The sequence below is a fragment of the Erinaceus europaeus genome, chromosome 5 (genome assembly GCF_950295315.1).
Source record: "Erinaceus europaeus chromosome 5, mEriEur2.1, whole genome shotgun sequence".
Classification (NCBI taxonomy): Eukaryota; Metazoa; Chordata; class Mammalia; order Eulipotyphla; family Erinaceidae; genus Erinaceus; species Erinaceus europaeus.
The window spans coordinates 11,027,055-11,054,769 of NC_080166.1; the positions used below are offsets into that span (position 1 = coordinate 11,027,055).

Below are 27,715 nucleotides of genomic sequence, written 5' to 3' on the forward strand. Positions count from 1 at the left end.
TCACAGTAGGACTCCCAAGGGAGGCTGTAGGGACCAACTCCCGGGAGCCATGGGGGAGTGCACAGGCCTCTAATCTGGTCACCTTTGCCTGCACTGTGGACACAGGCACACACAGGCCCAGCCTGCAGTGGGCAGGGACGAACGCAGTGTACCCAGCAGGCCTTGGAATGTCTTTAATGGACGGGCAGCCAGGCATCCCCGGCCCCCACGGCCAGCGGCACTTAAGGCACATTGTTCTGTAGTTTGGCCACAGAGGTGACAGGTGAAGTACAAAACGAACAGACCACTGTCACCAGGCCGTGCCAGGGCTCCCGCCTCACGCGGTCTCCCCAGCCCCACAGCTTCTCCCCCACAGCCTCCCAGCCTCAGTAGTGTAAATAAATAGAAATCTCTTCCAATAAAAAATTTACAAGTCTCCACAGGGAAATACATTCATGAGACTTTTACATTCCGTTTGGCAGGAAAGCAGGGCCTGTGGGCCCTCACCACCTCTGCCAGCACCCTGAGCTGGGTGTCCCATCAGCAGGGAGGGCTGGCCGGGGACAAGCCTGTGGCCGCAGGCGTCCATGGTGAGGGGGCTGCTTCCCACTCCCTGCTGAGAGAGGATGCCACATCCACCTCCTGGACCTGACTACCTGCTAGGCGCCCCTGTGCTGTGCCCAGGCGAGGTGTCGGGTGGCCACTGCTGGGCTGTGTCTCCGACAACCCCCAGGTGCTACTGCAGGACAGGCCATGACTGCAGCCTAGTGGCCTTGCCCCAGCCACCCAGCCTGGCAGCTCGGGACCTGGCATTAGGGCCAGGAGGTCCCCTGCCATCCGTCCTTGGGTCCATGGAGGCCGTCCCTGGGTGGGCAGTCGGCAGGGTCTGAGTCCCGGGGAGGGGGGGGGTGGCACTCGGGTGGGCCTGGCAGTCCAAAGGCGAGCACGGATGTGCCATGCAGGGCCCTGGATGTCCAGCCCTCGGCTGGCATCAGGAAGTCGGGTCCCCAACCTGGTGTGCTGGTGACCCTGGTCCCAGACGCAGCCGGGCAGCTGGGGTCGGGGGTCACAGTGGCGTCTCCTCCTGCTCCAGCGCGTGCACAGGGTTCGGCTGCAGGGATGCGAGCTTGAGCAGCCGGGGGCGCGCGCGGGGCCGCTGGAACGAGCGCCGGCTGTGCACGCGCCGCGCCGCTGCAGACCGCGCATGCGCGCCCGGCAGACCCCGCCGCTCGGGCCCCGCCCCCACCTCAGGCTCGGTCGGTTGGCTGGGCGGGGCCTGATCCGCAGTGGGCGGGGCTATCCCGGGGCCGGGCGGGGCACGCGGGAGCCTGGAGGGCAGCGCGGGCACGACTGCTGGGGGTCTGGTCAGAGGCGCATCCGATCCAGTATCACCTGCAGGAAAAGCGGGCAAGAGAGTGGCAGCTGACCAAGGACCCTCCTGGCCAGATACCTGCTGACCCTCCCTCTAAGCATCCTACCTGGGTGGCTTCTGCCCCAGGGGCTGCTCTGGGGACAGACGGGCCCCAAGGAGACAGAGAAGGGTGAGGTCAGCGGCAGAGGCACCTGAGGGCTCCCTCCCCCACCTGGCAGGCACAGGGCAGGCCACACACAGCGCATCACTACTGTCCCCAGGGAAGCCCAGTGCTGAGAGGCACTGCCCAATGCAGCCTGCCCTAAATGTCCCTGGCTGGACTGACCGACACCCTCTGTGGGTCACTCCCGGGCAGACCGAGCTGCACAGGGAGAGGGACCACACATGGCCATGGGCCCAGGATCCCCTGGACTGTCTCCTGTCACTGCATGGTTCTGGCCCTGGACATCTGGACATGTCTCCAGCCACTGGCCCCTCTGCTACTTCTTCCACAGTCCCATTCTGTCCTCTGCTGTCACCTCCACTGTTTCTCCCACAGTCACTTCTGCTGCTAGCGCTGCTGTCCCTCCTGGCCAGTCCCATGAAAGTCATCACACAGAGCCATTAATGATGTCAGGACAACCTAGACCCAAGCTAAGAACACAGCACCATCCTGAGGACTAGGCATCCCAGTGGGTCCCTAGGAGGAGGGACAGAGAGCAGGGGAGGAGTCCCAGGAGGTCACCTAGGAGGAGGGACAGAGCAGGGGAGGAGTCCCAGCAGGTCACCTAGGAGCAGGGCCCCAGGAGGAGGGACAGAGAGCTGGGGAGGAGTCCCAGCAGGTTCCCAGGAGGAGGGACAGAGAGCCAGGGAGGAGTCTCAGCAGGTCACCTAGGAGGAGGGACAGAGAGCAGGGGAGGAGTCCCAGCAGGTCACCTAAGAGGAGGGATGGAGAGCAGGGGAGGAGTCCCAGCAGGTCACCTAGGAGGGACAAAGAGCAGGGGAGGAGTACCAGGAGGTCACCTAGGAGGAGGGACAGAGAGCCGGGGAGGAGTCCCAGCAGGTCACCTAGGAGGGACAAAGAGCAGGGGAGGAGTACCAGGAGGTCACCTAGGAGGAGGGACAGAGAGCAGGGGAGGAGTCCCAGCAGGTCCCCAGGAGGAGGGACAGAGAGCAGGGGAGGAGGGACAGAGAGCAGGGGAGGAGGGACAGAGAGCAGGGGAGGAGGGACAGAGAGCAGGGGAGGAGGGACAGAGAACAGGGGAGGAGGGACAGAGAGCAGGGGAGGAGGGACAGAGAGCAGGGGAGGAGTCCCAGCAGGGCCCCAGGAGGAGGGACAGAGAGCAGGGGAGATGATGGCTGGGTCAGTTGGCCATACATGTGGGTGGCCTCAGGCCGGGCAGGGGCCTGGCCCTGGGTGCTGTCGTCCGGCTGGAAGGAGTCGGTGGACCTGGTGCTCAGGCGGAAGGGGGCCAGGCGGTGGACGTTTCCCGGGGAGCAGGGGATCTGCAGCCGTGCCCTCTGAGAGGGCACCACCGTCTCCCCGGGGCTCAGCCAGGGAGGCACCCGGGACAGGAAGCCGGGCTCCTCGGGCTCGAAACCGGGGTTGTCACAGCCTAGGAGAGAAGAGGGTCAGCGCCAGCCGCGCAGCTGGGGTGGGGGCATCTGGTCCATGGCCTGGCGGCTTCCCCGCCTGAGGTTCCAGCCGGTGCCCCGAGTCTCTCACCCGCCCCGCCGGCCCGGCGGCAGCTCGCAGGGCACGGGGACAGCGATGCCGTGTGTGTCGCAGCCTGTGTCCTGGGACGCCTCTCACCTGCGGGTGACTCCGTGGCTGTGTCCTGCGTGACGGCGGCCAGGAACTCGATGCCCCCACTCACGGCATCGTCATCTGCGGCCTCCTCTGGCTCCAGGAGCTCCAGGGCTGCGGGCAGCAGGGCGGCGAGGCGGGTGGACGCTCGTTTGAGCGTGTCCTGACCCTTGACCTCGCCCTGTCCCTACCAGTCCCGGGATCTGGACCTCCTGTCCCCAGCATGGCGCATGGCTGTGGGGCCAGGCCTAGGCCCATCGCCCATGACGGAGGATGGGGGTGCCGTGCTGGGGACGGGTGCGATGGGGTGAGGGGGCACCTACCTTTCTCCGGGATGGTGAAGCTGGGTGGCCTCTCCAGGGGCAGCTTCCCGTTGGGGATGCTGCTGTTCCTCTGCGGATAGCCGGGCCTCAGGGGGCGGGGCCTGGGGCTGCCCCGCCCCGAACCTCTGCGCCCCGCCCTGCGGCCCCGCCCCGAACCTCTGCGCCCCGCCCTGCGGCCCCGCCCCGAACCTCTGCGGCCCCGCCCCGAACCTCTGCGCCCCGCCCCTGCGGCCCCGCCCTGAACCTCTGCGCCCCGCCCAGCAGACCCCCCCTCACCCTGCGCGCGCGCTCCCGCCGGTGCAGCCGGGTGGCGCCGTGGCCCAGGCCCAGCTTGGCGGACTTGAAGGAGTCCAGGCGCTTCCGCATCGTGCGCTGGAACACCTCGCGGTCCTGCCGCTCGTCCTCATTCGGTGTCAGCTCGTGCCGGCTGTACAGGTGCTTGTACTGCGGCCACCAGGGGCGTCACTCGGGGTGTCACCATGGGTGTCACCACGGGGCCGCCACAGGACACCGCGGAGTGTCCCCGTCCCTGTCCTGGCCTGTTTCGGCTTGTACAGGTGCTGCTTGCAGGGTGTGGTGGGTCACCATGTCCCCCGTCCCGTCCCCCCGTCCCCTCCCCACCTCCTGCCGAGGCTTGTACAGGTATTGCTGCAGGGTGTGGTGGGTCATCATGTCCCCTGTCCCCCCCTCCCCTGTCCCCCCGTCCCCTCCCCCCATCCCCTCCCCACCTCCTGCCGAGGCTTGTACAGGTACTGCTGCAGGGTGTGGTGGGTCACCATGTCCTCCATGTCCCGGATGCTGTGACGTCGCTGCTCCAGGGACTGCATGTCCAGGCGCACGGCGCTCATGTTCTCCCTCCTGCTCCCGGAGGACAGATGGACAGACAGGCTAAGTAACCGCACACTGTCCCTCCTGCTCCCAGCAGAGAGAGGGACAAATGGACAGGTGTCCCCTCTTGTTCCCCCCCAGTGTCCCCACTTCCCTCACAAACCCCATCCATCCCTCCCACTGCCTCTCCTCACTGGCACCCCCAAAGATCCCTTGGGAGACCCTGCACCCCTGGACACCCGACCCCAGCACCTAGCACCCAGCCTGGCTGAGAGAGACCTGGCTCCAGCACCTGCCATACAGATGAGACTTTAAGCCCTCGGCTCCATCCTCACAGCCCCTCTCCCCTCTCCTGTGCCCTCCGTCTACACCCCACCTCCCCCACATCCTGCCTCCCCCTGCACCCCTGGCTCCCCTCTCCTGTGCCCACGCTGCCCAGTGACTCCAGCTGGGACTGGCACCATGCTGTGTCCCGAGGGGCCTCTGACCGGGCTGTCCAGGGCCCTGCTGCAGAGGTCAAGCGCCCCTCCTCCCCCCACACAGTACGTACAGCAAGTAGGAGACAGAGGCCTCCACAGTGGACGGCCGCGGGGTACTGAAGTCCACATTCACCATGTTGTCCGTGCTGGGGGAGCGGATGAAGGCCAGGGAGCCACGGCGCTCACCCTGTGGGTCAGCACAGCCACCCAGCCAGGGCTCAGTCAGCACCCTTCCAGGGCTCAGTCTTAGTACCCTCCTAGGGCTCAGGCTCAGTCAGCACCCTCCCATGCTCAGTCTCAGCACCCTCCTGGGCCTCAGTCAACACCGTGTCCCTGGAGTCAGGCAGGCTGCTGGGTGGCCATGTGGACAGGGGAGCAGCAGGCCCTGCCTGTGAGGGCACAGTGCAGTGAGCACCCAGGGTGTCAGGGCACTAAGACCCCACGACGTGGGGAAGGTGGCCCAGACAGCCTGGCCTGGCCCCAGGAGGGTGGGCTCAGTGAAAGGAGGCAAAAGCAGAGCTGGGCAGGCGAGGAGGACGAGAGGTCCTGCCCTTGAGGACGAGGGTGCGGGCAAGGGTGGGCAGTAGGCCATCACGGTCACAGACCTCCCGGAGGCTCCCGCCTCTCGCTGCCCACAGACTCCATGTGGCTCCTGCCGGGGGTCCACACCTGCGCCCAGGACCACCCAGCAACCTGTATGCACATCTGCAGACGGTACGTGCAAGCGTGTGCAGGTTCATGCATGTCGTGACCGAATATGTGCACGTGTGCGTGTGCACGCCTGTGTGTATTCCATGCCCGTGGGTGCTGTGCGTGCATTTTTCTGTGCCCGTGTCTGCATGTCTGTACACATATGCACAAGCCTTGTGTATGCACACGTGTGCTCGTGTGTGAGTGCATACACGCCTGTGTGTGGACATGTCTGTGTGTGAATGTCGTGTGTGCACACGTGGGTGGGGCCATGTCACAGCTTCCTACTGGCTCGGTTCGGACCCAGGCACGGGAGCCACAGGACTGTGCCGCGTTTCTAAGTGGCTGGGGGTGACCACCTCAGTGCCTGTGAAGGACTCTGAGCCCTAGTGACCCAGGAGGCCTGGGGGGTCAGCCTGTGCCACCAACAGTGTTCCTATGGTTCCAGTGCAGGCAGACACCCAGGCCCACTGCCCTGCCCCATGCATGGCCAAGTCAGAGAATGAAACCAAGGAACATTCTAGAACCTCAGCCACGTAGCTGATGGCATCCTTCAGGTTCAGTTCATGGAAGACATTCAGAATCCGGTCCCTAGACTTCTGCGCTGACCGTCTCATGAGGACCTTGCTGAGGAACCTCCTGTCGAAGTTGGACCACCTGGGGGGACAGGCCGGCAGGGGTCAGCCTTGGGTTGGAGGTGGACGTGGGGCAGCAGCCCAGGGCATAGGCCAGCCCTGGGACCTGTAGGCAAGGGGTTGGAGCCCCTGAAGCTGAGGGGGGCACTGCTCAGAGTGGGGAGGCACCGGGTCAGGGTTGGGAGACAACCCAGGAACCTGAAGGACTCTCCTGCCTGAGGCTCCAAAGCCCCAGGTTCAACCCCCATCACCCCATCAGCCAGAACTGAGCAAGACTTCTCTCTGTCTTTCTGCATCTCTCATCAAAATGAAACAACAGAGGATATCTCCAGAGGCTGCCTGCCCCACACCGTCATATGCTCTGGTCACTGGAGGTGCAGAGCCGTGAGGACAATTATAGCCAGCAGCCCCTCCCAGTACAGGGACAGGACAGGAACAGAAGGACGTGAGGGAAGCCCGACTCCCTGAGAGGGCGGCCACTGGGGCTCAGCCCCAACTGACCAACAGACTAGACTGGCAGAAGGGGAGGTGGCCTGAGCAGACCTCAAGGACCTTTCACAGGAGTGGGGCAGAGAGGTCCCTGGGAAAGAGGGGTGCCCCAGGAGAAGGGCCCAGGGAGGAGGAGGAACCCAGGGTGAGGAGGCACCTAGGCTAAGGGGGATCCTGGGTGAGGAGGGGTCCCCCAGATGGTGGGGGCCCCAGTGAGGAGGCTTCCCTGGCCCTCAGCCCTGCAGTCACTGGACAGGGTGGCAGAACACAGGCAGAGGCCTGTCCCCACTGTGGGCTGGACATACTTGTCCCTGAGGTAGTTATGTCCAATCTGCCCCGAGATGTCCTCAATGGCTGAGAGGATGTGGTCAAATGCCTGTCACAGAGAAGGCAGGGTCACCCATGCCCCCGTAGCACCCCTGGGCTCCCTGCATTCCCTATCCCCCATCCCTTACCCACCCCCTAGCCCCCCATCCCTTACCCACCCCATAGGCCCCCATCCCTTACCCACCCCCTAGACCCCCATCCCAAACCCACCCCGTAGACCCCCATCCCTTACCCACCCCCTAGCTCACCATCCCTTACACACCCCCTAACCCCCCATCCCTTACCCACCCCCTAACCCCCCATCCCTTACCCACCCCCTAGGCCCACATCCCTTACCCACCCCCTAGGCCCACATCCCTTACCCACCACCTAGCCCCCCATCCCTTACCCACCCCATAGGCCCCCATCCCTTACCCACACCCTAGGCCCCTCAACCCTTACCCACCCCCTAGGACCCCATCCCTTACCCACCCCCTAGGCCCTTCAACCCTTACCCATCCCCTAGCCCCCCATCCCTTACCCAACCCCTTGGCCCCCCAACCCTTATCCACCCCCTAGGCCCCCCAACCCTTACCCACCCCCTAGGCCCCCCATCCCTTACCCACCCCTAGACCCCCATCACTTACACACCCCCAGGCCCCCCATCCCTTACCCACCCCCTAGTCCCCCATCCCTTACCCACCCCCAAGCCCCCCATCCCTTACCCACCCCCTAGCCCCCCATCCCTTACCCACCCCCTAGGGTCCCATCCCTTACCCACCCCCTAGGCTCCCATCCCATACCCACCCCCTAGCCCCCCATCCCTTACCCACCCCTAGGCCCCCCAACCCTTACCGACCCCCTAGCCCCCTACCCGGCCATGCAGCTTCTCATTGAGCTTGGGCTCCCTGTGTTCACTCCGCTTCACCTTCAGCCACTGTACCAGTGGCTTGATGGTCAGGCCCTGGGGAATGGGGCACTCAGAGGCAGGCCGCAGGGCCCCCAAGGTAGGGACACAGGGCCCCCACGAGCAGGGACATGAGGACATGTCTCCCCCCAAGCAGGGCTCAGTACCCATGTTCCCCCAACACACCAGAGCAGGGCCCAACACCCATACCCCCCAGAGCAGGGCCCACACCTGTATCCCCCAGAGCAGGACCCACACCCATACCCCCCAGAGCAGGGCCCACACCTGTATCCCCCAGAGCAGGACCCACACCTGTATCCCCCAGAGCAGGGCCCACACCTGTACCCCCCAGAGCAGGGCCCACACCTGTATCCCCCAGAGCAGGACCCACACCTGTACCCCCCAGAGCAGGACCCACACCTGTACGCCCCAGAGCAGGACCCACACCTGTATCCCCCAGAGCAGGACCCACACCTGTACCCCCCAGAGCAGGGCCCACACCTGTATCCCCCAGAGCAGGACCCACACCTGTACCCCCCAGAGCAGGACCCACACCTGTACGCCCCAGAGCTGGGCCCACACCAGTGCCCCCAGAGCTGGGCCCACACCTGTACCCCCAGAGCTGGATCCACACCTGTACCCCCCAGAGCAGGACCCACACCAGTGCCCCCAGAGCAGGGCCCACACCAGTGCCCCCAGAGCTGGGCCCACACCTGTACCCCCCAGAGCAGGACCCACACCTGTATCCCCCAGAGCTGGGCCCACACCTGTACCCCCCAGAGCAGGACCCACACCTGTACGCCCCAGAGCTGGGCCCACACCTGTACCCCCCAGAGCAGGACCCACACCTGTACCCCCCAGAGCTGGGCCCACACCTGTACCCCCCAGAGCAGGGCCCACACCTGTATCCCCCAGAGCAGGACCCACACCTGTACCCCCAGAGCAGGGCCCACACCTGTGCCCACCTGAAAGATGACAGTGAAGTAGATGACGATGATTGTGGTGCTGACAAACAGGTTCTTCTCCTTGACCTTATTCTCGTCCAGCAGCACCACCAAGGCGAAGGCCACGGCCCCCCGCAGGCCGCCATAGGACATGACCACCTGGTCGATGGGCTCCAGGGCCACCATCCGGTAGCGGTTCAGCACCCAGGTCTGCAGGACCACGCCTGCAGTAGGGGAGGATGGTGGGTGTTACCTGGGCCTGTGGCCCCTGGCCCTGCCGTGTCTCCCACACTGACCTGGCCCTGCAGCGCTGAACCCTGCCCCAAGACCCCAGCCCTGTGCCCAGGTCCCCCTGAGACCCCAACCCCATGCCCAAACCTGAGACCCCACTCCAATACCTGGGCCCCCTTGAGATCTTTTTTTAAATTTTTTATTTATTGATTTTCCCTTTTGTTGCCCTTGTTTTTATTGTCGTTGTAGTTATTATTGTTGTCATCCTTGTTAGGACTGAGAGAAATGGAGAGAGGAGGGGAAGACAGAGGGGGGAGAAAAAGACAGACACCTGCAGACCTGCTTCACCACCTGTGAAGCGACTCCCCTGCTGGTGGGGAGCTGGGGGCTCGAACCGGGATCCTTACGCCGGTCCTTGAGCTTCACACAATGTGCACTTAACCCACTGCACTACCGCCCAACTCCACCCTTGAGATCTTAATCCCATACCCAGGCCCCCTGAGACCCCAGCCCCATGTGAAAACCCCCTTAAGACCCCACCCAAATACCCGGGCCCCCTGAAGCCCTAGTCCCATCCCCAGGCCCCTCTGAGACCCCAGCCCCATGCCTGCCCCCAAAAAACCCCAGCCCTATACCTGGGCCCCTGTGAAGCCCCAGCCCCTTGCCCAGGTCCCCCTGAGACCCCAACCCCACACTGGGCCCCTCTGACCATTGTCCCCCCAGCACTGACCCCTGTCCTGTATTCTCCTGCCCAGCAGCCCCACTGCTCAAGACCCCAGCCCACACCCCTGTAGACCAGCTGACCCAGGGCTCGGTACACAGAGATGAAGACCAGGGTGAGTAGCACGAAAGCCGTGTTCCACTTCCAGATGAGTGGGTCCACTGCCGAGATGCCCAGGAACATGAAGATGATGGTCTCCGCGCCGCTGGCCAGCATCTTCATGGTGTAGCGCACAGTGGTGGCCGACTGCTCTGAGATGTTGGCTTTCACGTATTTCTGGCAGCAGATGCCACAGAAGGTGATGCTGTAGGACAGGGCCCGTCACCCACTGCCACCTCTACCGGCTCAGCAACATGTCACACAGGGGCCTGCCGCACAGCTGGGGACAAGTGACAGTGATGTCATGGGGACAGGGACCTGCCACCACGGCCAGCAGCCTGGACAGATTCCAGATAGGGCCGTGTGCAGGCCGGCCCCGGTACCCCGCCCACATGCAGGGGCTGGTCGGGAACCTGCGGACCCAGCCCACGGGGGCTACCGTAGGGGCTACTGGGACAAGCCCCGCAGAGAGGCACGGGGCGGCGCTCACGCCAGGATGGCCGACAAGGACAGCATCTCGGAGGTGAGGTAGGACAGGTAGGACAGCACAAAGACGAAGCCGGGCTCGATGGTGCGCACGTGCTTGGTGAAGCGGGTGACCAGCGACAGCAGGAAGGCAAAGGCCACGCCGACCAGCGCGCCCCCCAGGCTCACCACGAAGAAGGACACTGCGGGAGGGCGCTCAATGGGCCTCTGTGCCGGGCACTCCGCCCCCCACAGTGGGAACAAGCACCCCATTCTCTGTGCAGTAGGTGGGGCGGCCACGGTGCAGAGAGGGGCCGCCCCGCGTGGGCAGCAAGGCCCCAGCACCCAGGCCGGAGCCTGAGACAGAGAGCCCCGCCCACCGGCCACCTACCTATGCCCTTCACACAGTCCACACCGGTCACGTTGTCACCTCCCAGCGTCACGAAGGACTCAAACACATTGTACAGGACCTGGGGGCAGAGGGCACCATGCCAGACTGCCCTGCCCACCTCCCGGGGGGGCAGCACAGAGCCACGAGGACAGCCAAGGGCAGAACAGGCACCAGACGGCCGAGAACACCCTGGAAGGAATGTGCCCTCCCCCAGCGTCCCCCCCTGAGCAGTAGTCCACCAGCTCTGGTGGCCAGGGGCAGGGCCCAAGGGATAGGTGTCCACAGGCAAGCCACAGCAGACTGGCCCTGTAAGGGCCACAGTTCTGGTGGCCAGGGGTAGGGCCATGGGGCAGGGGCCACAGACAGGTCATAGCACATTGACCCTGTGGACAAGGGGCCCACAGTTCTGACAGCCAGGGGCAGGGCCATGGAGCAGGGGCCACTGGGCAGGAGGCCACAAGGCAGGGACCATGGGCAGGGGGACACAGGCCAGGGGACCACAAGTGGGCCACAGCAGACTGACCCTGTGGGCAAGGCTCCACAGTTCTGGAGCAGAAGCCACAGGGCAGGGGCCTTGGGCCAGGGTTCAGGGGTAGCGAATAGCTCTCAAACAATGGGGTGGGGGTGGTATCTTCCTCTCAGAGATGCCCCTCGGGGACAGCCTGGCCACCCCCCCTGGGACAGTCCAGCCACCCCCCGGGGACAGCCCAGTCACCCCCCGGGGACAGCCCGGCCAACCCCCGGGGACAGCCCGGCCACCCCTCGGGTACAGCCCGGTCACTCCTCAGAGACAGTCCGGTCACCCCCCGGGTACAGCCCGGTCACCCCTCGGGGACAACCCGGCCACCCCACTCACCACGGTGACAGCGTCGTTGAGCAGTGATTCTCCAAAGACGATGATGAACAGAACCTCGTTCACGTGAACCTCCTCGAATACAGCCAGCACGGCCACAGGGTCCACCGCCGCAATCAGACTCCCAAACAGCAGGAAGTCCAGCAGCCCCGTGTTCAAGTCACCTGCAGGGGTCCCAGAGCTGCTGGATGCCAAGACAGCCCCACTGGACACCAGAAAACACCCACGAGGCACTAGGATGCCCCCATTGGACTCTAGGACACCCCCACTGGATGCCAGGACACCCCCTGCTGGACACCAGGACACCCCTACTGGACATCAAGACACCTCCTCCACTGGGCACCAGGATGCCCCCCCCCACTGGACACCAAAATGCCCCCCCGGATGTCAGGACACCCCTCCGCTGGACACCAAGACCCCCCCATGCCAGGACACCCACCCCCAGGACTACCCAGCACACCCCACCCTGCCCACAGAGCTCAGAGGGTCTGAGGCTGATTACAGGTTCGGAGTCTGGGAGGATGTCCCCCAGAAGGGACACTGTGGTCAGACTGGCCTGCAGAGGGAACGTCCCACCTGGGACCTCCCCATGTCCCTGACTCCTAGCCCCCAGTCTTCCAGCCCCCTCCCAGGAGCTTGACCCCGTGACCCTGTGTCCCTGCGACTCCATGTCCCTCTGTCCCAGTCTCTGCCCCTCCCCATGTCCCCCGGCCGCCGGCTCACCCATCAGCCCGCTGAGGAACACGCCGTAAAGGGACAGGCCAGTGGTGGCAGCGTTCCACACGGTGCCCACCACAGCGTAAAGCAGGATGGATCCCAGGTTCCCAAAGAAGAGGCGGTTGGGCATGAAGTAGCCGGCGTCCAGCACGATGGGCGGCAGCAGGTAGAAGAAGAAGACCGTGGGTGTCAGGGAGAAGGAGGCGATGTGGTCGGCCGCCCACACGATGCCGCCCAGCACCAGGCCCAGCACGATGAGCAGGGCGCTCTCGGGGACCACGCTGGTGACACGGCGGGACAGGTGGAAGCCTGGGGAGAGGCCATCACTGGGGAGGGAGCAGGGGGGCGGGAGGGGAAGAGGGAGGGTGGAGGAAAGGGGCAGGACCCCTGGGGCAGGATCCTGCTGGACACCCACTGGGGAACTGGGGAGATGCAGCAGGCTTGGGGGCACCCCCAGTCCCCAGTGTCTGCCCTGAGTGAGCGGTTGTGCAGGTGGTCAGTGCTTCTGCATCCCCCAGCCTCCCCAAGGGTGGGCTACAGAGGCTCTGGGGCTCCTGGACTCAACCAGGAAGGGGCTTGGGGGTGCTCTGAGGGTAGGAGACACAGGCAGGACCTGGCCAGCCCCACCCTCCCGCTCCGCGTCCTGGGAGTCCAGCTCTCACGGGGATTAGGAGCTGCTACCAGGGAGGCTGGGGTGGCCCGCGTCAGCCCTGCCTGGCCCAGCAGGCATCCGCCACCCTCATGTGCCCACAGAGTCCTCATCTGCCCACCAACTCTGCCCCTCTCCTCCCACGACCTGGGGGGGGCAGGGTGCACCCCAGGAAGCCATGCCCAGCGCCCAGGGAGGACGTAGGGGAGGGGAGGATGGGCCGACACAGGGGACAGGGATGTGGCGTGCCAGTCCAAATCTGGGAGGCCACAGGACTCTCCTGGTGGCCACACATGTCCCCGTAGCAGCTCCATGTCATGGAGGATCCCCAGGCCCCCAGGGTGGCTCTACACCTGTTTGGCTGTGGCACCAGGTGTCCCTGTCCTCCCCCAGAGGGACCCTCTCTGGACAGCTCACTAGCGGGGCCCATGATTTCAGCCACAGCCCCCGGAGGAGCCACACATGGACTCCTGAGCTGTACTGAGTGGGGAGCACACTGACTGTGCCATCCCAGGGACCCAGGGAGGCTGGCCAGGGGCTAGGTCCTCTCCAGCCCTGCAGCTGTTTGTCAGTGGAGCTGTGTGTCAGTGGGAGGCCCCAACCCCCACTTCCCTCACCTGCAGGGAGACCAGGCCCCCTCAGCCACCCCTGCAGCCTGGGCCCTCGCACAAGAACAGCCTGTCCTGGACAATGTGAGCTGCAGTCTGCCCTGGACACCTCACATGGTCCACCCTCCTATGGGTCCAGTCTGCTGCAGCCCCTGCCATCACTCCCCCCGCCCTGACCCCTCCTGCCTTGCCACCCCTTGCCATGGCGCTCTGCCTTGCCCCTCCCCCAGTGGCCCTTTTTGTGGCTCTGGCTCATCATGGCCCCCACCTGATGCCCCCCAGCGTGGCCCCCGCCTGCCAGTGGCATCTGCCTGCTGTAGTCCCACCCTGCTGTGGACTCGCCTGCTATGGCCACCCCCCCCGCCATGGTCCCGCCTACTGTAGTATCCGCCTGCCGTGGCCTTGGGAGGGGTCACCAACTTGGTTGCTGAGAAGCACTCCGTGGGTGAAAGGGGATAGGGTCTGGGGCCCTGGCAGTGGGTGGGAGACCCTGTGCACAAGTTCTCACCTGGGGACCAGGTGGTAGCGCACACCAGGTTAAGAGCACATAGTGTGAAGTGCAAGCACCTGCACAAGGATCCCAGTTCGAGCCCCCGGCTCCCCACCTGCAGGGGGGGTCGCTTCACAAGTGGTGAAGCAGGTCTGCAGGTGTCTGTCTTTCTCTCCTCCACTCTGTCTTCCCCTCCTCTCTCCATTTCTCTCTGTCCTGTCCAACAACAATGGCGGCAACAACAATTACAGCAATAAGAACAATGGGAAAAGATGGCCTCCAGGAGCAGTGGATTCACAGTGTAGGCACCGAGCCCCAGCGATAACCCTGGAGGAAAAAAAAAAAACCCTCTCACTCCAGGCTAGGTAGTCCAGGTGTGGTCACCTGCTGGTCCCACTTGGTCATGGCCAGAGATGACACTTCACGTCTCTGGGGACAGCACTGCCCGCACCAACCCCAATCCAACAAGCCTCTGGAGCATAGGGTGACAGGTAGCACGGACAGTGGGTGGGCAGCAGGTCAGACAGTGGGGCAAAGGCAGGGTGGACAGCAGGTGGCCAGTGGGGAGGCAGGGCAAACGGGTGGAATGGACATCAGGGCAAACAGGCAATGGACAGTGAGGCAGACAGCAGGGCAGGTGAGCAGGAGGGACAGCAGTGGGCAGCAGAGTGGGCGGGGCTGGGTGCAGAGGTCCAGAGAAGCCAGTGGGTGGACAGGCATGGGTCCTGCCTGTGGACCACAAGAGGGCCGCAGTCTCCCCCATACTGTGTGCCCAGCACCAGAGCAGAGTCCAGCGAGGAGGCTGCGGCCCCCCAGGTGGGGACCGCAGAGGAAGTCCAGCCCCGAGGACTGGGCCACCCATGCCAGCGTCACAGGCCATTAGACCCGAGGACAGGACTTGCCGGGGCTGCCCGGGAACACGCATTTAGCCCTCATTAGTAGCTGGCCGGCAGGAGAGGTCAGCAGGAGGCCCATGGGCAGCCAGGCCTCTCTCCAGGGTGCCCTCAGATTCAGCTGAGCCCAGGGAAATGCAGAGCACAGTAAATCCCCTGGTTTTATTTTAACGGCCCAGTGCCGGCAGCCCCGGGCCCCAGCTGGCGGCCATGGTAGGGCGCGGACAGGATGCCAGGCCAAGACCACCTGCAGCAGGAGGGGGCCTGGGAAGGCCACTGTGCCCCTGTGGCAGTGGCCAGTCCTGCCTGTCAGCCCCCACGCCCTAGTCACAGCCACGACCTCGCATCTCCTCACAGTGTCGGGACTCCGTGTCTGAGCTGCGGGTGGGTACCTCCACCCTTCTTTCCCAGGACTTAGAGCAAGAGACACCACAACCCTTCCACAGCTCTTGTCCTGGCCCTCACAGATCACCCCACCTTGATGTTGTACTTACTCATTTTAAAATATGTGTAAGAATGAACTTACTGGATAGAGACAGAAGCCAAGAGAGAAGGGGGAGGCAGAGAGAGACAGAGACACCCGCAGCCCTGCTCCACTGCTCCTGCAGGTGGGGAGTAGGGGCTTGAACCCAGGTCCTTGTGCTCTGCCAGGTGCCAGGTGTGCCACCACCTGGGTCCCAGCAGGTGCATCTGCACTTACACTTTTTCTTTCCCCCAGATCCCTACTCAGCTCTGGCTGATGGTGGTGTGGGGATTGAACCTGGAGCTTTGAAGCTTCAGGCAGAGTCTCTTTTGCATAACCACTGTGCTGTCTACCCCCACCACAGGATCATTTTGTAAAGTCCACATCTTGCCTTCATAGTCCTTTATTTTTTAAATATTTACTTATTTATTCCCTTTTGTTGTCCTTGTTTTATTGTAGTTATTATTGTCATCATTGTTGGATAGGACAGAGTGAAATGGAGAGAGGAGGGGAAGACAGAGAGGGGGACAGAAAGACAGACACCTGCAGACCTGCTTCACCGCCTGTGAAGCCACTCCCCTGCAGGTGGGGAGCCGGGGGCTTGAACTGGGATCCTTACACCGATCCTTGTGCTTTGCACCACCTGAACTTAACCCGCTGCGCTACTGCCCGACTCCTCTTCATAGTCCTAACACGCCCACCTTTCTTACTTCATGAGGCAGAGAGATGTAGATATATCTATTTCTTTTTTTTTAATATTTATTTTATTTATTTATTCCCTTTTGTTGCCCTTGTTGTTTTATTGTTGTAGTTATTATTGTTGTTGTTGTTGGATAGGACAGAGAGAAATGGAGAGAGGAGGGGAAGACAGAGAGGAGGAGAGAAAGATAGACACCTGCAGACCTGCTTCACCGCCTGTGAAGCGACTCCCCTGCAGGTGGGGAGCCGGGGTTCAAACTGGGATCCTTATGCTGGTCCTTGTGCTTTGCGCCACCTGCGCTTAACCCGCTGCACTACAGCCCGACTCTCGATATATCTATTTCTATGCAGCGATAAGATACAGGTATATAGACAGAGATAACAGAGCCAGAGAGAGACAGAGACACACCTGCAGCCCTGCTTCCCCGCTCCTGAGACATCCCCCCTGCAGGTAAGGAGCCAGGGATTGAACCCTGTACATTGAACCATAACATATATGCCCCCCTAATGCACTGCTATCTGGCCCATTGATTTGCATGTTTGCTTTGTGCCATTTTCCTCATGGGCCCCTGAGAGCAGCTCCGCTCCGACAGAAGCCAGTTTTGTCTTGAGTTGAGAACCCAGAGGACAGACAGCCGGCTGCGAGGGGGCCATCAGGGGAAGGCCAGGGTGGTAGGCTCCCAGGGCTGCCTGGACACTGCTGGGCCCTGCTGACCCCAGCCACAGTGGACCAGCTGCTGACTGAGGGGACACAGGTCCCTCCCCACTCTGGGGGACAGGCACCCTGGGCACAGGTGGAGCCCCGGGTGGAGCAGGCCATGGGACATCCCAGTCAGCCCATAGACACTTGAGACGATCCCAGGCCAGCTGAGGGCCTCCATGGGGTGGACAGGCCAGCTGGGCATCACATCTGGACTCCTGGGTCCCAGGTTCAACCCCTGAACCACTGCAGCTTCAGCGGTCAGGACTGCAGCTCAGTGAGCAGAGGAGCCTGGAGGACAGCCGTGACCACAGGGGCCAGCGGGTAGGGCTCCAGTACCCCCTTGGCAGGGGTGCCTCTGACCTCTCAGCAGCTGTCGCAGACCATGTGAAGACAGAGCCCTGTCCCCATCACTACCCATCCTGGGTCCATGTGACTATGTGCTGCCCTGTGGCAGGGCACTCCAGTCCCTGTCCCCATCTCTGTTCCCATGCCCTGCCACATCCCTGTCCCTGTCCTGCCCCTGCCCTGTCCTGTCCCCATCCATGTCCCTGTCCCCTGCCCTGTCCCATCCCCATCCCCGTCCCCTGGCAGGGCACCCCTGCCCCTGTCCTTTCCCTGTCCCTGTCCCCGTACCAGGGCACCCATCTGTTCCCAAGCGACTTTATCACAGCTGTGCTGGGTGACTACTGGGACTGTTGACTTGTGATACTTCTGTGGCTGGCTGACAAGGACACACGAGGTGCCTTGGTGGGTGGTGGTGTCTCCCGAGGCTCAGGGTGCAGCCAGGTATGGGGGGGGCTGTGGGTTTTACCCCTGACCTTGCACTGATTCCCACAAAGCCATTCCCAGTGCTGCCAGGGCCAAGGAGCCTGGGCGCAGGGCCCAGGTCAGCGCAGCCGGGGAGCCCTGCCCCTCTTCTGCACTGCCCCACCCCTGCCCACCTGGGGAGCCCTGCCCCTCTTCTGCACTGCCCCACCCCTACCCACCCAGGGAGCCCTGCCCCCTCTTCTGCACTGCCCCACCCCTACCCACCCAGGGAGCCCTGCCCCTCTTCTGCACTGCCCCACCCCTACCCACCCAGGGAGCCCTGCCCCCTCTTCTGCACTGCCCCATCCCTACCCACCCGGGGAGCCCTGCCCCCTCTTCTGCACTGCCCCATCCCCACCCACCCAGGGAGCCCTGCCCCTCTTCTGCACTGCCCCACCCCTGCCCACCCGGGGAGCCCTGTCCCTCTTCTGCACTGCCCCATCCCTACCCACCCGGGGAGCCCTGCCCCCTCTTCTGCACTGCCCCATCCCCACCCACCCAGGGAGCCCTGCCCCCTCTTCTGCACTGCCCCATCCCTACCCACCCGGGGAGCCCTGCCCCCTCTTCTGCACTGCCCCATCCCTACCCACCCGGGGAGCCCTGCCCCTCTTCTGCACTGCCCCACCCCTGCCCACCCGGGGAGCCCTGCCCCTCTTCTGCACTGCCCCATCCCTACCCACCCGGGGAGCCCTGCCCCTCTTCTGCTCTGCCCCATCCCTACCCACCCGGGGAGCCCTGCCCCTCTTCTGCTCTGCCCCACCCCCACCCATCCTTAGGCTCAGTATGGACCCCACCTGCCCCACGGGCCTGTGATCTCAGGGCACTGCACCCAGCACAACCCAAGGGACACTGAGGAGAGACTTGGCAAAGCACTGAGTCCAGCACCCAGGTTGGAGCACTGAGTCTAGCACCCAGGTTGGAGCACTAAGTCCAGCACACAGCACCCTGGTTTGAACACTGAATCCAGCACCAAGCACCGAGGTCAGAACACTGAGTCCAGCACCCAGATCAGAGCACTGAGGAGGAGCAAATGCAGGACGGCCGAGGGCAGAACCACAGATATGCCCAGAATGAAAGTGAGTGTCTTCAGAGACTTAGCAGCTCCAGAGAGGGTCCTGGGGTGGGGGCTCAGCCTGCAACATACAGGGAACCCACTACCGCAGAGAAAGCTGTGGGTGCAGACGGCCCAAGAAGGGATGGTCACAGGGTGCAGGGCCCCGGCCACCCCAGGAGTCCAGGCACCACACACTGGCTGTGCCGAGGCCCCAAGGGGTCAGGTGGATGGGTGACACTGACCAAGGAGTGGGTCACTCCTGGACAGCTGGACACTGAGCTGGGGGCAGGGCTACCCAGACGCAGCTGCAGGGTGGGGAGTCAGGTGTCCATTCCTAGTGGGGCCGTGGGGTGCCGAGAGAAAGAGAGAGAGAGAGAGGAGGGGGAGAAGTGAGAGAGAAGTGGCCCTGCTATAGGAAAGGGGGGGAGAAAGAGAGAGAGAGGAGGGGGAGAGGTGAGAAAGAGGTGGCCCTGGTATAGGAAAGGAGAGAGAGAGAGAGAGAGAGGTGGCCTTGCTGCAGGAGAGAGAAAGGGAGAAGGAGAGAGAGAGAGGTGGCCTTGCATGTGTGTATGAGAGAGGTAACCCTGCTATAGGAAAGGAGAGAGAGAGAGAGAGGTGGCCTTGCTGCAGGAGAGAGAGGGAGAGTATGTGTGTGAGAGAGAAAGATAACCCTGCTATAGGAAAGGAGAGAGAGAGAGAGAGAGAGAGAGAGAGAGAGGTGGCCCTGCTGCAGGAGAGAGAAAGGGAGAGGGAGAAGGAGAGAGAGAGGGAGAGAGGGCCCTCAGCCACAAGCATGGCCGTCCACAGTCAGGGAGCCCATGATAGTGAGGTCTGCCAGCTACTGGGGATGTGGGGGGACATGGCTCCACCACGTGGGACAAGGGTGCACACACGCAGACACACACTCACCCCTATGCTGTGACATGTGCACACGCCCCTGCAGCTCAGCTGGAGCTCAGACACACGCAGACACACACACACCCCTGCACCACAGAATTTACACACAACCCCCACACCACAGCTGTCTCTCACCCCTGCAGCAGGGTTCTCCCCCTACTCCACAGCAGGGCCACTCCCTTCACCCCTGCAGCAAGGCTGGGTGCATCAGGTTGAGAGCCGTGACCCAGACGGGGGAGGGGGGGTAGGGCTGAGCCTGGACAGGCCATGTGGGGACCTCGGGCACGAGGACTGTCCCTCCACCCCCACAGGGAAGGGTAAGAGAACGCCCACTCTCGGGCCTCCGTGCACCCCCCACCTACCCAGTGCTGTTCCTGGGCTGACAGGGGTCCCCGCTGACCACTCTGCCCCGCCCCACCCCGCCCCGCAGGAAGCCCGGCTGGCTGGACTTTGGCTGGGGCTCCGCAGGTGGCAGTCCAGGCCCAGAGATTCCAGGAAGGAAAGCACTCACCACCACCCCCAACAACCCCAGCCCCACCCCCGCTGCCCACCTGCTCAGGCCTCCCAGGGCCATGCTGCTCTTCAACAGAGTCTGGGGGCTCGGGCTGGGGACCCGTCTGCACCACACTGCCCTGCCTGCTGGCCCCCTCTGGGCCCTCACATAGTGACCAGCTGAGAACCCCAGGGGGAGCCGGTGCCCCAGGTATAATGGACCTGGTGCCAGGACTCTGAACCCATGGCAGAGCCCATGGCTCCTTCCAGAAGCCAGAGAGCAGGGCCAGAGGAAGGGCTGCCAGTTGAAAGGACAGGAATGGCTGGTCCACTTCCAGGGCCCTTGCCCACCCACCCCAACAGGCACAGAGAGCCTGACAGAGGCCTCGACCACACACATACAGAGCGTGGCCACTGGTGTCAGACATAGCCTGTCACCACAGCAGTGACAGCCCTGCCCCACATCAGTGACAGCCCTGTCCCACACCAGTGACAGCTCTGTCCCACACCAGTGACAGCCCAGTCCCACAGCAGTGACAGCCCAGTCCCACAGCAGTGACAGCCCTGTCCCCACACCAGTGGCAGCCCTGTCCCACACCAGTGACAGCCCTGTCCCACACCAGTGGCAGCTCTGTCCCACACCAGTGGCAGCCCTGTCCCACACCAGTGACAGCCCTGTCCCACACCAGTGGCAGCCCTGTCCCACACCAGTGACAGCCCTGTACCCACAGCAGTGACAGCCCTGTCCCACAGCAGTAACAGCCCTGTCCCACAGCAGTAACAGCCCTGTCCCACACCAGTGACAGCCCTGTACCCACAGCAGTGACAGCCCTGTCCCACAGCAGTAACAGCCCTGTCCCACAGCAGTAACAGCCCTGTCTCACAACAGTGGCGGCCCTGTCCCCACACCAGTGGCAGACCTGTCCCACACCAGTGACAGCCATGTCCCACACCAGTGGCAGCCCTGTCCCACCAGTGGCAGCCCTGTCCCACACCAGTGGCAGTCCTGTCCCCACACCAGTGGCAGCCCTGTCCACACAAGTGGCAGCCATGTCTCCACACCAGTGACAGCCCTGTCCCACACCAGTGGCAGCCCTGTCGCCACACCAGTGGATCCCTGTCGCCACACCAGTGGAGCCCTGTCCCACACCAGTGGCAACTCTGTCCCACACCAGTGGTGCCCTGTCCCACACCAGTGACAGCCCTGTCCCACACCAGTGGCAGCCCTGTCCCACAGCAGTGGCAGCCCTATCCCACAGCAGTGGCAGCCCTGTCCCACACCAGTGGTGCCCTGTCCCACAGCAGTGACAGCCCTGTCCCACACCAGTGGCAGCCCTGTCCCACAGCAGTGGTGCCCTGTCCCACACCAGTGGCAGCCCTGTCCCACAGCAGTGGCAGCCCTGTCCCACACCAGTGGCAGCCCTGTCCCCACACCAGTGACAGCCCTGTCCCCACAGCAGTGACACCCCTGTCCCACAGCAGTGGCAGCCCTGTCCCCAGCAGTAACAGCCCTGTCCCACACCAGTGACAACCATGACCCCACACCAGTGACAGCCCTGCCCCACACCAGTGGCAGCCCTGTCCCCACACCAGTGACAGCCCTGTCCCACAGCAGTGGCAGCCCTGTCCCACACCAGTGACAGCCCTGTCCCACACCAGTGGCAGCCCTGTCCCACACCAGTGACAGCCCTGTCCCACACCAGTGACAGCCCTGTCCCACACCAGTGACAGCCCTGTCCCACACCAGTGGCAGCCCTGTCCCACACCAGTGGCAGCCCTGTCCCACACCAGTGACAGCCCTGTCCCACACCAGTGGCAGCCCTGTCCCCACACCAGTGACAGCCCTGTCCCACACCAGTGACAGCCCTGTCCCACAGCAGTGGAAGCCCTGTCCCACACCAGTGGCAGCCCTGTCCCACACCAGTGACAGCCCTGTCCCACAGCAGTGACAGCCATGTCCCACACCAGTGACACCCCTGTCCCCACAGCAGTGACACCCCTGTCCCACAGCAGTGGCAGCCCTGTCCCCACACCAGTGACAGCCCTGTCCCCACACCAGTGACAGCCCTGTCCCACACCAGTGACAGCCCTGACCCCACACCAGTGGCAGCCCTGTCCCACACCAGTGACAGCCCTGTCCCACACCAGTGGCAGCCCTGTCCCCACACCAGTGACAGCCCTGTCCCACACCAGTGACAGCCCTGTCCCACACCAGTGACAGCCCTGACCCCACACCAGTGACAGCCCTGTTCCACACCAGTGGCAGCCCTGTCCCCACACCAGTGACAGCCCTGTCCCACAGCAGTGACAGCCCTGTCCCACAGCAGTGACAGCCCTGACCCCACAGCAGTGACAGCCCTGTCCCACACCAGTGGCAGCCCTGTCCCCACACCAGTGACAGCCCTGTCCCACAGCAGTGACAGCCCTGTCCCACACCAGTGACAGCCCTGACCCCACACCAGTGACAGCCCTGTCCCACACCAGTGACAGCCCTGTCCCCACACCAGTGACAGCCCTGTTCCACACCAGTGGCAGCCCTGTCCCCACACCAGTGACAGCCCTGACCCCACACCAGTGACAGCCCTGTCCCACACCAGTGACAGCTCTGTCCCACACCAGTGACAGCCCTGTCCCCCAACCAGTGACAGCCCTGTCCCCCAACCAGTGACAGCCCTGTCCCACAGCAGTAACAGCCCTGTCCCACACCAGTGGCAGCCCTGTCCCCAGCAGTAACAGCCCTGTCCCAAACCAGTGACAGCCCTGTCCCACACCAGTGACAGCCCTGTCCCACACCAGTGGTGCCCTGTCTCACACTAATGACAGCCCTGACTCACACCAGTGACAGCCCTGTCCCACACCAGTGGCAGCCCTGTCCCACAGCAGTGGCATCCCTGTCCCCAGCAGTAACAGCAGAGAGGAGGCAGGCAGAGGCAGAGCTGCTAGGCTGGTTCCAGGCGGGTGGGGTGCCCTGGCTCAGCCCAGCCAGCTGGGGGTCCCCACCCTGTGCAAGCCACACCCATAGGCTCAGGCAGACGCTGTCATCCAGGCCCAGGCCCCACCTGGGAGGGCGCCTCACCTGTGCTGTCACGGCAGTGTGGCAACCAGTGATGGCCAGCCAGGGCTGGGAGCCTCCCAGCACCCTGCTGGGGCCTCATCCATGGCCTGCACCCACCCACATATCCCCTTAGTCACCCACTCTCCTCACTCCTCACCCACTCACCCACCCACTCACCCACTCACTCACCCACTCACCCACTCACCCACTCACCCACTCACTCACTCACTCACTCACCCACTCACTCACCCACTCACTCACTCACTCACCCACTCACTCACCCACTCACTCACTCATTCACTCACTCACCCACTCACTCACCCACTCACTCACTCATTCACTCACTCACCCACTCACTCACCCACTCACTCACTCATTCACTCACTCACCCACTCACTCATTCACTCACTCACCCACTCACTCACTCATTCACTCACTCACCCACTCACTCACTCACTCAGTCACCCACTCACTCACTCACCCACTCACCCACTCACCCACTCACTCACTCACTCACTCACCCACTCACCCACTCACCCACTCACTCACTCACTCACTCACCCACTCACCCACTCACTCACGTGCAGACACTCCCCTCTCCATCACCCACACCCTCCTTCCTTCTCTCATTCATTTACTCCTCCTCCCTCACACACATACTCACCCAGTTACTCACTCATTAACAGCACCCATCCCCAGCACCCATCCCAAGCACCTGTTCCCAACGTCTATCCCCAGCACCCATCCCCAGCATCCCATCCCCAGTACCTGTCCCTAGCACCCTTCCCCAGCACCTCTCCCCAGCAACCCAACCTAAGCACCCGTCTCCAGCACCCCATCCCCAGCACCCCATCCCCAGTACCTGTCACTAGCACCTCTCCCCAGCAACCCAACCCAAGCACCCCTCCCCAGTACCCCTCCTCAGCCCCCATCTCCAGCACCCATCCCCAGCACCTGTCCCCAGAAACCCAACCCCAGCACCCCTCCCCAGTACCCCAACCCCAGCACCCCTCCCCAGCACCCCATCCCCAGCACCCTTCCCCAGGACCCCTCCTCAGCACCCATCCCCAGCACCCCTCCCCAGCACCCCATCCCCAGTACCTATCCCCAGCACCTATCCCAAGCACCCCATCCCCAGCACCTATCCCAAGCACCCCATCCCCAAGCACCACATCCCCAGCACCACATCCCCAGCACCCCATCCCCAGTACCTGTCCCTAGCACCCATCCCCAGCACCCCTCCCCATCACTCCATCCCCAACACCTTACCCCCAGCACCTCTCCCCAGCACCCCTCCCCAGCACCCCTGCTCAGCACCCCATCACCGGCACCCCATCCCAGCACCTCTCTCCAGCACCCCATCCCAGCACCTCTCTCCAGCACCCCTCCTCAGCACCCCATCCCTAGCACCCCATCCCAGCACCTCTCTCCAGCACCCCTCCTCAGCACCCCATCCACAGCACCTCATCCCAGCACCTCTCTCCAGCACCCCATCCCTAGCACCCCATCCCAGCACCCCATCCCCAGCACCCCATCCCAGCACCTCTCTCCAGCACCCCATCCCTAGTACCCCATCCCAGCACCTCTCTCCAGCACCCCATCCCCAGCACCTTTCCCCAGCACCCATCCCCAGCACCATATTTCCAGCACCCTGTCCCCAGCACCCCTCCCCAGCACTCCTTCCCCCACCCATGGTCCCGAGTCAGGACTCCCAGGGGTCCTGCAGTGGGGGAAGTAGGGCCAGGCTGAGGCCCACAGATGCGTGGACACTCAGATCCTTGATCAGGGAAGCTTTCATGCTGACACAGGGACCCAGCTGTGTAGGACCCAGACCCCACAGGGCCCACGCGTGCTGGGCTCCACTGCATTCAGACCAAGAAGACACCTGGCACCCGAGGGCAGCACCTGGCACCCAGTATCTGACAGCAGGAACCCAGCACCTGAGGACAGCACCTGGCACCCAGCAGATGACGACAGGAACCCAGCACCCAGCACCTGAGAGAAGACACCTTTCAGGGATGCGGTGCTGAGGACCCGGGGTCCCAGGCACAAAGGTGGTGTTCTCCTGCACCCAGCTGGCGGGTCCTTCTGAGCCCCAGGCTACCCATTCCCCAAGGGGGCTCAGAAGGTGGAGCCAGCTCAGGACTAGGGTCAGGCTCTGCGGGGGGCTGGGGGCACCAGAAGGCCACAGGAGGCCTGGGGTCCCCTATCAGCCGCTATCAGCCAACCTTTGGCCCCGCTCCCTGGGTTCCACAGGGCAGGGTTACTTTACAGCCGGCAGGCGCCTCAGGAAAGAGACTTTACACCCTGCTGGCCTGAGGGGGGGCAGCCGGGGGGTCCCTCCTGCTGCCAGCACCAGCCCCCCCACCCTTTGCCCCTCCCCTCACACAGGCCCTCAGGGGCGGAGGCGTGGGGAGAGCCTGGGGATCAAGCTGCCCAGCAGAGAGCAGGTTCCCCAGCACCCCAGACAGCTGAGGGTGAGCACTGGGCAGGGCCACCATGGGGCCAGGGGCTCAGGCCTGCACTCTGAAGGTAGCTGGACCCAGGTGGGGGGCTTGGCCCTGTGCCTCCCCCTAGTGCCAGGGGCAGCCACTGACCTTTGCTGTGTGAAAGCCCCCCTCCCTGTCCCCAGCATACCCCAGACACAGACACCCACACCCCCACTTGGGCCCTGCACCCTGTGGTGACAGAGGAGAGGTGAGCTCTGGGCCTCCCAGCCTCCCTGCCCTACCCAGGGCCCATGGGGACGGGGTCAGATGGACCTGCATCCCCTGTACATCCACTCTGCCTGCAGCCCACCCCCAGACCTCTGCCCGCCCACCCTGCCTGCTGCCACCTGTCCCCGCATCAGGGCTGGGGCCACATAGCACTCACTGCAGACCTGCCCACTCCCCTGGTGGCTTGCACGGTGGGGACAGGCACACCCAGGGTGGGGGTCCCAGCATCCTCCTCATGGAGGGGGCACATGCGGCCAGGACAGGCCCACAGGTTGAGATGCCCCAGGGGTACTCAGGAGAGGATGCTCAGGGTTCCTGAGGTGGGCATGGCCTTGGGGGCCCCAGGGTGCAAGTCCAGAGACCCGGGCAGGGCCGGGTACCCCACTCGGGGCTAGACATTGAGGACCAGAGCACTGATGGGGGCTTCCCTGGGAAGTGGGCATGGAGGCAGACATGGCTTGTCTGTGGAGTTTGGGGGGATGGGGAAGTGTCCACTCAGAGACACTATTGGGGGACCCACCTTGGGGGAACCTCTGGCTGAAGGCATGGGACAGGTCCCTGGATCCCCTGACCATGGGGATGGGGGGGGCAGGAGGGACCCCATGGTGCATGCAGGGGGGAGGAGGGACAGGACAGGAGGGAGTTCCCAGGGAGAGTGGGGTCATGTGAACTCTCTGGGCTCCAGGGTCAGCTGAGGGGTTGGGATGAGGGCTGAGCCCAGGGAGGGCCAGTATGGAGATCACTGCTGATATGAGGGCCCAGTGCTGAAGACGGCGGAGGCTGACTCAGGGTGGGGGCACCCAGGGGACACTCAGCCAGCCTGTGGACTGACATGGGGTTCCTCTCAGGCCCCCACCCAAGCTGGCGGCCTTAAGGAGGAGAACCCCAATGTTCAGGGATGTGGTCAGTCATGCCAGGACCCCCAGGACCAGGCTGGGTATGAGGGTCAGCAGCCCCAAAGCACTTCCCAGGTGCCCTGTGGTCACTCCAGAGCTCCCCCACCCCAACCCCCTGCCAGAGGAGTGAGGAGGGGTCTACTTCCTGGGCAATGAATGATGGGGGTGGGGAGGCTTGTAGTTAGAGCAGAAAAGACGGCTTGGGGGGGTCAAGGCAATACCAGTGAGCCCTTCAAGGGAAGGAAAGCTGGGCATTGAGGGGTGTCCAGCCCCTGGTCCAGCCCCCCAGGCCTCAGCTCCAGGCCACTCCAGCCTGGATGGGCCCGGGACCCTGAGTGAAGCTGGCTCCGTCCTGCCCACCGGGAAGGGTGACCTTGCCTCTCCTTGTGGCCCCCTTGCCGGCTCAGTGGAGCAGGGACAGGGACAGGGAGGGACAGGCAAGGCTAATCCGAGCTGGAAAGTAGGGCGGCTGGGTCCCAGGGGTGGAGGGGGGCGGCGGCTCCACTTTGGGGACAGACTCATTGCAGAACAGCCCTATCCCCCCCCACCTAAACCAGCCAGGGGCTGGGGTCACCATGGGGAGAGGGGGGGGCCCACTGGACACTAGTGACACCCTGACACCGAACCCGGCCAGCCTTGTCCCCTCCCAGCAGGCTCGGTCCCAGGACGGTCCAGTGGGCGGGTGTGGGAGCGGGACCCAGGGGTGCCTGGTGGGACCCCCCCAGCTTACCGATCTTGGCCACGCTGGCCACGAGGATCCAGAGCGCAATGATGTAAGGGTCCTGGACATGGTGCCATTTGAAGGTGACCACCTGGAAGCCGTGGCCCCCGCCATGGGCGCCCCCCGGCTGCTCCTCCACAGCCCGCGCCCCCTGCGCCCCCAGCGCCAGCGCCCCCAGCGCCCCCAGCACCCCAGGGCCCCGCATCGCTCAGCGCGTGGGCCCCCTCATGGCAACGCCGCTCGGACCCGGGCTCGGACCCAGGCTCGGACCCGGGCTGGGAGCTGGGCTCGGACTTGGGCTCGGACTCGGGCTCGGACCCGCGCCTGGGACCCGCGGGACTCGCTGCTCCGGCTGC

The 27,715-nt window shown here is 63.9% G+C and overlaps 1 protein-coding gene across 2 annotated transcripts; it reads right to left on the bottom strand.

Annotated features, from left to right (window-relative positions):
- Nucleotides 1–158: 158 nt before the first annotated feature.
- SLC9A3 (solute carrier family 9 member A3) lies at nt 159–27,715 on the bottom strand. 2 transcript variants are annotated; one of them, XM_060191065.1, is made up of 18 exons: nt 27,369–27,715; nt 12,222–12,524; nt 11,502–11,662; nt 10,646–10,724; nt 10,280–10,457; nt 9,774–9,994; nt 8,760–8,962; nt 7,762–7,851; nt 6,887–6,957; nt 5,985–6,114; nt 4,839–4,954; nt 4,189–4,318; nt 3,737–3,904; nt 3,461–3,530; nt 3,144–3,251; nt 2,709–2,946; nt 1,458–1,485; nt 159–1,371 (listed from the first exon to the last, which is right to left on the bottom strand). In XM_060191065.1, the coding sequence occupies exons 1-18, from the start codon at nt 27,562–27,564 to the stop codon at nt 1,345–1,347; spliced, it is 2,517 nt and encodes an 838-aa protein (XP_060047048.1). In that variant the 5' UTR covers nt 27,565–27,715; the 3' UTR covers nt 159–1,344. The 2 variants fall into 2 exon arrangements, with proteins under 2 accessions (XP_060047048.1, XP_060047049.1); XM_060191066.1 differs by lacking the exon at nt 1,458–1,485.

Bases quoted from the DNA above. Each gene is read 5' to 3' on its own strand.
- SLC9A3 (XM_060191065.1), bottom strand. From the start codon at position 27,564: ATGCGGGGCCCTGGGGTGCTGGGGGCGCTGGGGGCGCTGGCGCTGGGG. The intron at 8,963-9,773 runs GTCAGCTGGTCT...CCCCTACTGCAG, and splicing joins CTCTGTGTACCGAGCCCTGG to GCGTGGTCCTGCAGACCTGG. The intron at 3,252-3,460 runs GTAGGTGCCCCC...TGCTGCCCGCAG, and splicing joins CTTCACCATCCCGGAGAAAG to CCCTGGAGCTCCTGGAGCCA.